The sequence below is a fragment of the Mus pahari genome, chromosome 18, assembly GCF_900095145.1.
Source record: "Mus pahari chromosome 18, PAHARI_EIJ_v1.1, whole genome shotgun sequence".
Classification (NCBI taxonomy): Eukaryota; Metazoa; Chordata; class Mammalia; order Rodentia; family Muridae; genus Mus; species Mus pahari.
The window spans coordinates 15,313,978-15,323,267 of NC_034607.1; the positions used below are offsets into that span (position 1 = coordinate 15,313,978).

General features: G+C 52.9%; 1 protein-coding gene across 1 annotated transcript; it reads left to right on the top strand.

The window, feature by feature from the left end:
* The first annotated feature begins 147 nt into the window (after window positions 1–147).
* Pgc (progastricsin) lies at window positions 148–7,426 on the top strand. The gene is made up of 9 exons (XM_021218312.1): window positions 148–270; window positions 1,886–2,045; window positions 2,401–2,518; window positions 3,229–3,347; window positions 3,726–3,925; window positions 5,240–5,359; window positions 5,826–5,976; window positions 6,691–6,789; window positions 7,140–7,426. The coding sequence occupies exons 1-9, from the start codon at window positions 212–214 to the stop codon at window positions 7,290–7,292; spliced, it is 1,179 nt and encodes a 392-aa protein (XP_021073971.1). The 5' UTR covers window positions 148–211; the 3' UTR covers window positions 7,293–7,426.
* Window positions 7,427–9,290: the final 1,864 nt, after the last annotated feature.

The window sequence follows — 9,290 nt, forward strand, 5'->3', positions numbered from 1 at the left end:
AAACACACAGAAACTATTGATACTCGAAGTTCAAGGGACATCTTGGCTTGGGGCGGGGCGGGGGGAGGCATGCTTGCCCAGGCTGGGGAGTCAGGGGCTGGGCTAGCTCCTAGGTGTATAAAAGGAAGAAGTCCTGCTCAGATCTTCACTCCACCGCAACGGTCGAGCTCGAAGTGATTTCTTCCAGTGAGACCAGCTGCAAACCGGCATCATGAAGTGGATGGTGGTCGCCTTGCTCTGCCTCCCACTCCTGGAGGCAACTTTGGTCAGGTGAGACTGGAGAATGGCTCTAGGGTCCTCGGAGAGCCTCAGGCGGGAACCTGGAGTCTGGTGCCTATGGAGGTGTCAGGTCCCCTGGGACAGGCATTATAACGGGTTGTGGCTGCTGAGACTCGAACCCTGCTCTTCTGAGAAAGCAAGCCATGCTCTTAAACTACTGAGCCATGCCCTCAGCCCCTTCATAGTGACCTAGAGATACTGTAAAGTATTGGGGAGGATCACGCAGGTTATTAGTAATACTCATGGATTTGGGCATCTGTAGATTTTGATAGTTCATAATTTCTTTTTTTAAAAATTATGCCTCAATTTTTCTTAAAAAAAATTTGTGTGTGTGTATGTGTGTATGTGGGATGATGAGGTAAGTGTGCCTGTGCCACTGAATATTCGTGGAGGACAGACGACAGATCCAAGGAGTCAGGGCTTCCTTCTGCCCTGAGGTACTAGGAGTCTTCAGGCTTGGCAGCAAACCCCTTTCCCTGTTGAGCCATCTTACCAGGCTTGTTACCTGGTAGTTTCTTGGGTGAAAGGCCAGCTAGCTCTTCCCTGAAGCTTGCATTGTGCAACCGCAGTACAGGCGAATGGTGTGCCCCTCCCGTGGAGGTGTAAGCAGAGAAACCCTGGAATCCTAGAGTCCTATGAGAATGAGGAGTTACCATAGAAAAGAAGAATAAAAGGAAAAGGAATTCTAGGTCGCAGGGCGAGCGGGTGGCTCTGCAGAGACCCTTGGGCAACGGCAGCCCACTTAGGTCACGCTCATGGTGCCCTTGGCAGAAGCCATGACCCCCTAAGCTCTAACTCTGGAGCTCCCAATCCACTTCCCTGCCAAGAGGCACAGTGATGTCCCTGGGCTGTAAAGTTATCAATAAGTAGGGGGGATCGGCCCGGTCCCCCTTCCTCCATGCTCTGTCCCGTTGGTCAGTCGGTACTTGGTGCCGAAGGACCCCCGTAGGAAAGGACACTTTGGGGTGAGCCTGCTCTCTCTGGCGCCTTTAAAACAGTGTAGCAGTGTGGGCGGGGATGGGGCTCCGTTGGTAGGATACTTGCCTAGCACTTATGATGCTCTGGCTTTGACCCCCCAGCACTCTAGAAACTGGGTGTGGGGGCAGAAGAGGGAGGAATCAGAAGTTAGAGGCCGCTCTTTGATTCATAATCAGGTTGGAGGCCAGCCTGAGACATGTGAGACCCGGTCTCAAAAACATAAACACATGGATTCTAACAAGGACAGACAACTCTCCCAGTCACCTTCCCGTTCTTGGGGAGAAGAACGGACTGTAGTAGAACAGGGGCCCTGGGCAGCAGGCCTTTGTGGGGTGAGGATGGATGAAATTGAAGTTGGTTAGTTTCCGAATCTTAGAGCAAACACTAAGGAGGAGCTTGCGCGAGGGAGGAAATAGAAAGAAAAAGATGAAGGGGGGGGGAAAACTAGAAAGAGTGGAGAGCAAGAGATGGGGAGACAGAGATTCAGTGGGCATGTGTGGGGGCTGACTGGCAGAGAGACGGAGACACACGGGCAGAGCCAGGAGACACACAGAGAGAGGTATGGAAGGAGAAAGGGAAGAAAGAAGAAGGCAGGGCCCAGGCCTGACACACCCACTGCCTTCCTCAGGGTCCCCCTGAAGAAAATGAAGAGTATCCGGGAGACCATGAAGGAAAAGGGAGTCCTCGAAGAATTTCTGAGGAACCACAAGTATGACCCTGGCCAGAAATACCACTTTGACAAGTTTGGTGACTACAGTGTACTCTATGAGCCCATGTCCTATATGGATGTAAGTCTTAACACCCTTCCCCCAACCAACCCAGGGGTCCCCTGCCCGCCTTCCTACCCTGGGTGGCACACATCCTTTTCCCAACCTGTTATGGGCAACTGTTGGAAGAGCCTGAGGAGGGTCCTTTCTGTCCTTGGAGCTGAGTCCACAGAGAGCCTTGTGGCTGTCCGGGGCAGGCACAGACTGAGACCCCTTGTGGCTTGGGGCATGTTTTGAGGGAAGACTTGAGCCAATGGTTTTGGTGCGGCCTGGAGGGCAGCGGCTGGGTCCTTCTCCGCTTGCTTTTGGAGTTGCTGAGCCCCTTGGGTCCCTCAGAGCTAAGCAGTTTATCCCGTGGCATCCCCTACCCCACCAGGCTTCCTACTACGGTGAGATCAGCATCGGAACTCCACCCCAGAACTTCCTGGTCCTTTTCGACACTGGCTCCTCCAACCTGTGGGTGTCTTCTGTCTACTGCCAGAGCGAGGCCTGCAGTGAGTTCTGGATGGGCAGCAAGGGGGACAGACACCTCCCTAAGAATGCTGGGAGGAAATCCACTCTTGCAGAGGAGGGTGGTGGTCTGTAGTCACACGACATGTCCAAACCACGTCAAGAGACGGGTCCTGCGGCTGGGGCTCCATTGCCTTTCTTGCTAAGCAATTTATACCTTCACCTGTGCCAGCTCACCTTACCCATCTTGATCACCGGGACAATGGCACCCCTTTTTCTCCTGGGCAATTGGCTACTCTGTTTCCAACAGTCAATCCCGCCATTTGTTCACCCCATCTGACCTCCCCACTCACCATGCTTCCATGAAGTGTGTCTAAAGGACGGGTTGGAGCAATATTGGATGTGGTCTTGTCTTGCAGTAATGTGGGCAGGCAGATAGAATTTGCCTTTATAATCCTATTTTGGTCCATGGAAGAGCCTTGGAATCCTATGATCTCTGGTCCAAGGAGTCTCTTTTTGGTCTTATCTCATGCTACTCAGGGTTTTGGTATAGGCAGCTTCTTGAAAGGATGGGGGCCATGGGAAGATGGCGTACTTGGAGGCCCACTCACTCCTAAGCGGGAGTGAGTAGGGGATGCTAAACCCTGCTGGAGTTTAAGCACAGACTGAGGAGGGCTGGCACGCCCTGGGCTTGAGGGCACGAAGTGCTCCACTCACCAGCCTGTCCTCCTCTATGTCCTGCCTCCCCTTGCAGCCACACACACCCGCTACAACCCCAGCAAGTCCTCCACCTACTACACCAATGGACAGACTTTCTCCCTGCAGTACGGCACCGGCAGCCTTACCGGCTTCTTCGGCTATGACACTCTGAGAGTGAGTCAAGTTCCCGACTCCTGGCTGGGGGATGGGAGGAAGATGGGGGCCTTAGGCGAAGCCCCTGAGACGAGATGAAACGCTGTTCGTAGGACGGGTGTGTCAGCACAGCAAGACCTTGTCCATTCACCCGCCGACCCTCATTACGTGTCAGGGAAGCCATGAAGAACCCTTTGCTTGTAGCCATTTTCCTTCGGGAACATGAGTTCTGCTGAGGAGAGAGGGGCAGGGCAGGGGCTAGGGACAACCCCGTTAGTGCTGATCCTTGAAAGAGAATATGTCTCCTGCCAGACTCATCTAGGTCGGGTGGGGACTTGAGCGGGGAGAGGGTCTCCAGTCTGGGTGGTCACCGTCCTGTGTTTTTACCTCCATCCCCAGGTCCAAAGCATTCAGGTCCCCAACCAAGAGTTTGGCCTGAGCCAGAACGAGCCTGGCCTCAATTTTGTCTACGCACAATTTGACGGGATCATGGGCCTGGCTTACCCCGGCCTGTCTTCAGGGGGCGCCACCACCGCCTTGCAGGGCATGTTGGGGGAGGGCGCTCTGTCCCAGCCCCTCTTTGGTGTCTACCTTGGCAGGTAAGCAATCACTTAACAAGCTCTCAGGTCTGCTACTCAGCAGAGGTTCGATAGTTTGAGGGTTGGCGGCTTCAGCCATGCCTGTCCCCCGCATTCCTCTCCGATGCCTGAATTTTGCGCTCTCCAACCCCCGGATCTATTTCCTGTCCGCGCCTATTTTTTTTTTTTTCAACATTTATTTATTTGTATTAGAGCAGGGGTTGGGACGCACTTCGCAGCGAGCTTGTGGAGGTCAAAGGACAACTAACTGGCAGGAGTCCGTTCTCTCCTCTTATCGTGTGGGTCCCAAAGATGGAGCTCAGCTAGCCAGGCTTGGCCGCAAACACCTTCACTTGCTAAGCCATCCTGCCAGCCCATACAATTGTTCTTTGTCTTTCCTGGATGTGACAAGCTCCCGTTATCACGTCCACCCACCCCCACCCCCACTCAAATCGGGGCTCTGGCTTTCTCTCTAGCACTTCCTGGGTCCACCTCCAGTGCCCGCCCCACGGAGGTCCCACTCTGGCCACAGAGACTTTCCATTCCGTATCTCTTTTGTGTAGTAATCTCGCTTCATCTCCTTTGATCTGTTGTTCCAACCGGTCCTGGAGTCTTTGGGGCGAGGCCCAGGATTGACTTCTAACCTGGTGTTGTACTTCCAGCAGACGTGAGCAGGCGCCAGCTGAGCTTCATGCTTCTCTCTCTCTCTCTCTCTAAATTAGCTACCATCTAGAGTGTCCATAACGCTCACCATGGTTTAAGGGCCTGAATCTGACTTTGTCACCAACTCTGTGGACTTAACTTTTTGCTTGTTTATAAACACTACACGCCCGTCACCTTTGGGCGCTCTATCCATCCCTGCTCTCAACAGTCTTGCCTCCTCCTCTGCCCAAGCCCCACCTGTCTAGCCCAGTAGAAGAGCGAGCAGCCTGGCCTTGCACGGGTTCCCAGTAACAGATGGGCTCTACCTAGTCACGGAGTCAAAGGTAGAAGACAGCACAGTAGCTGCTGGGGTCACAAAGTAGTTGCCCCTTCCAGGGGGCACTGGGACTCTGAAGGACAGTTTCACCCCAGAGTCTGAAGCACTGAGGATTCTGAGAGGCCCAGACAGGGAGCCCATCTGAGGGAAACACCTCATCTTCAGGGGGCTCCAGTCTGAAGGAAACACAGACTGTCCTCAGGAAGCCCCAGTCTGAGAGGGACAGAGCGTCTGTCTTCAGGAAGCCTCCGTTGCTAAATGAGGGGAGGAGGTGTTTTCCTCTGGAAATGGCTAACCGACCACGACCACGGGAATTGGCTGTTCATCCGGACTCTTCTTCCTTTGGTCCTCTGCAGCCAGCAGGGGTCTGACGGCGGACAGATTGTGTTCGGGGGCGTGGACGAGAACCTGTACACTGGAGAGCTCACCTGGATTCCCGTCACTCAGGAGCTTTACTGGCAGATCACCATTGACGAGTGAGTCTGGTCGGGCCTCGGAGTGTCACCTGGTACCTCGGACATTCTAAGCCATCCAGATCCCACCCATCCCGGGACTACTGGTGGAGCGTGGGTGGGGGAGGGCCTCCGCCAAAGTCACAGCCACCTATGCAGCCGTCTGGCAGCCCAGCTAACTCGGGAGAAGAGGGCGGTAAGGCCACACAGGGACAGTCAGCAGTATGATCTCGGACACCAGGGAGGGCCCTGGTCATCCAACGCTACATGTCACTGTCCCTGAGACAGCCAGTGGCTCTCTGACTTTCAGTGTGCCTGGAGCCTTCCTTGAGAATTTGAGATGGCCTTGAATAGACTCCAGGGTCCCCTTACTTCCCTTCAGAACAACGTGGCCTCTGTATGCAGCCACCCGTGCCTCTGTGGTGGGAAGCCCCTCTGACCATACCTGATCAGGTGGGGGAACTAAGGCTGCTATCTTCTCACCATTCAGCTTCCTTATTGGCAACCAGGCCTCCGGCTGGTGCTCCTCCTCCGGCTGCCAAGGTATTGTAGACACAGGCACCTCTCTGCTCGTCATGCCAGCCCAGTACCTGAGCGAACTTCTGCAGACCATAGGAGCCCAGGAAGGAGAGTATGGACAGGTGAGTTTGGGAAGGCCATCGTGTATGTGTGTGTGTGTGTGTGTGTGTGTGTGTGTGTGTGTGTGTGTACACGCATGTCTGTGTGCATGTGCGCGTGCGCGTATATCTTTGGGAACACAAACATAGCTGAATCCTTGGCCTCCAGGCTTTTAGCTATTGAAGGAGCTGGCGGGAAGTGGCCCTGGTAGTATAGTAAAGCAAGAATTTCTTCTGAGCCAAAGTCACCTTGAAATATGGATTGAACGCTGCTGCCTGGACTTTAAGATTGGAGGAGAGTAATTAGAAGATGGGGGTCACACGTGACAAGGGACAGCTCTATAGTCCACACTCTCCCTCACCTCCATATGCTCTCCGGCTCCTCTCCGTCCTAAACCCAGCGGAGAGTTTGCCTACCGCTGAGCCCATTTTCACGGATGGTTCTGGGTGGGCACTGACAGGCCACACAGTCTACAGATCCGTATGTTAAAGGGCACTAGCCGAAGAGGGGAGGGGCAGCAATTCAATCTCCCAGAGAGCTTAGCGGGTTCCTGAGGTCTCCTCAAATCCCTCCCCATCTGTGCCAACACTGCTGAATGCTGACACTTTGTAAGTCAGGTTCCCCTTGACGCTGTGCCCTCCAGTCCAAAGCAGACTGTGAGCACAGGCCTAGGGTGTAGAATGTCCAGGTGGCGGGTGTGACGGGCACTCTTCTGAGGGAGATGTTCCTCTCTGCAGTATTTTGTGAACTGCGACAGCGTCAGTAGCCTGCCTACCCTCACTTTTGTCCTCAATGGTGTCCAGTTCCCCCTGTCACCCTCTTCCTACATCATCCAGGTAAGTTCTCGCTCCCTCTGGGCAGAGCTTGCAGGATTTGGTGTGGGTCTGGAAAAGTTACGCTAAGGTTTGAACCCAAGCTGGTCGGTCTGTGTTCAAAGCTCGACTACCAGGCTGACCTGCTACAGGCCTGGAACGGAGGCCTGGGAGCGGAGGGGGATGGGAGTGGGGGGTGGGAGGGTAGCTGTGGTGGAAGGAACCTTCCACCCCTTAGAATCATTGCTCAGCAGTCCTGGTTAAGGAGGGTCAACTGTCCAGTGAGCCCTTTGAATAGTCTTTGGGTTGCTCGAGGGCTGAAGTTCAGTCCACAAGTAAACAAATGGGTGAATGTCTGTCTGTCTGTTGAACAGGAGGAAGGCTCCTGCATGGTGGGTCTGGAGAGCCTCTCCCTGAACTCTGAGAGCGGCCAACCCCTCTGGATCCTTGGGGATGTCTTCCTCAGGTCTTACTATGCTGTATTCGACATGGGCAATAACAGGGTGGGCCTTGCCCCTTCTGTCTAGACTTGTCATCTAGACACCCTACCCCTGTGCCCTTCTTCCTCTCAGCCTGCCCCCTCTGTCCCACCTCTCTGCACCCAGCTTTCCCTTTCTGGAACCCTAGACATTCCCTAATAATAAATAGTCCTCCGTATTGACCAGCCTGTGGCATCATTTGTGTGTAGGGGGTAGGGGATGGGGGTGGGGGATAGGGGAGCTGGGCAAAGTTGTACTTTGTCAGATTCCTGGGTCTCAGGGAACTGTCAGAGTGGGAGACAGGGCAAGTTCCACTTTGACTGACCTTAGTGGCCACAGGGTTTCCCGGTGGGTCACTCAGATGCCAAGTGAAACGGAGTTGGAAGCCAGACTTGAAGATAGGCCTGTACCCTCCTGTGCTTGGAATCTACTCACAGATTCCCCCTGAAGAGATAAAACAGGCATTGAGGGAGGGTCTTGTACCTGCCAGGCAAAGGGAAAACACTCTGTTGAACCACATCCCCAAACATTCCCACTGGCCTCGAGGCCACAGGAATGCCTTCCATCAGTGTATGGAGGCCACTGTGACACAGAGCGAGGAGTTGGTCTCCTCAGCTTTGAACCGGTTTTGACTAGAGTTTTCTGAAGGATGCTGTATGCACGTTTCTTTCTAACAGTTGTGGTCCTCGAGGAAGCAAGATGCTATTTCTAGGATGACACTGAGTTAGGATGAGTAACCGTTTACCCAGTCTGCTAAGTCCCGGGACATGCGTTGGAAGGAGGGCCGTCCCTCGACTGTGGGCTGCAGGGCCAGCTCTTTCCTAGGCTCTCTCTAACCAGCTCAGTGAGAGGTCTGTCGCTCTAGATTTCATTCTTAGGAGTGTCGTAGAAAGATTCAGAAACTTGGGGTCACATGATGGGGGGGAGGAGGAACAAGAGAAGAAGAGGGAGAAGAGGAAGAAAAGAAAGAGGAGAGAGAGAAGGGAGGAGAGGAAGAAAAGAGGCAGGGAGAAAAGAAGGTGGTGGGAAAAGGGATGAAGAAAAAAGAGAGACCACAAACTAAGGGGTATCCTAGTGCCTGGAGCTTCCAGCAGGAGGGACAGGCATGGCAGAAGACTGGGGAATTCTGAGCAGTAAAATGTAGGTGCTGACGCCGGCCCAACTTCTCTCACACTTAAGGGGCAGGGACAAAGGGGCAAGATCCAGGTCATGCACCACATTCCAAACTGAGACAGGATAGATAGTGGAAACTGTGGGCCCTTGAGCATCCAAGGCGTTTTACATCCCATACCCGCTCCATGAAGCCAAGCACGGCTCAGAGCACAGTGGCCATTTCCCACCAAGCATGCAAACACAGAGGGCATTCCATCAGGAGTGTCTGAATAACAAAACAAGTCAGGAGCCAGTGACACACGCCTCCAACTCAGGCGTTCTCCGAAAGCAGAGGCAGGCAGAGCTTGGTTAGATTGAGGGCAGTATAATCAACGAATGAATTCTGGGCCACCTAGGGTTTTTGGGTGAGTCTGTCTTCAACAAAACAAAACAATGGCAGAAATAACAATAAACCAAGTTTAAAGCCAAGCACGTGAGCCCTGGAGTATGGCTTCAGTGGTCGGGTTTTTGGGTGAGTCTGTCTTCAACAAAACAAAACAATGGCAGAAATAACAATAAACCAGGTTTAAAGCCAAGCACGTGAGCCCTGGAGTATGGCTTCAGTGGTCTCCCAGACATTGTCTGGAAATCTCACAAAGAGAACTGTTTTAATTACAGTTAAGATATCCTAACTCCCTTTAGAACCTTTTACCTAATCAATTACACAACAGTATCGGGTACACCCCAGGAAACATCCTGTGATCTTATTTAAATTGCTCAGCAGTCCTTTGAAGATAACTGCGGAACTCACCAAAACAAAAATATGGCTATCTTAAAAGACAGGGAAGAGCCCTTGCCCAGTTTCTCTGTCAACTTTCTCTTAATCCCCGTGTTTTAAATCCACATTTAAATATATATATATATATATATATATATATATATATATATATATAT

Coding starts and splice junctions, on each gene's coding strand:
- Pgc (XM_021218312.1), top strand. CDS start 212: ATGAAGTGGATGGTGGTCGCCTTGCTCTGCCTCCCACTCCTGGAGGCA. Junction 3,348..3,725: donor TCGGCTATGACACTCTGAGA/GTGAGTCAAGTT, acceptor CTCCATCCCCAG/GTCCAAAGCATTCAGGTCCC. Junction 5,360..5,825: donor TGGCAGATCACCATTGACGA/GTGAGTCTGGTC, acceptor CTCACCATTCAG/CTTCCTTATTGGCAACCAGG.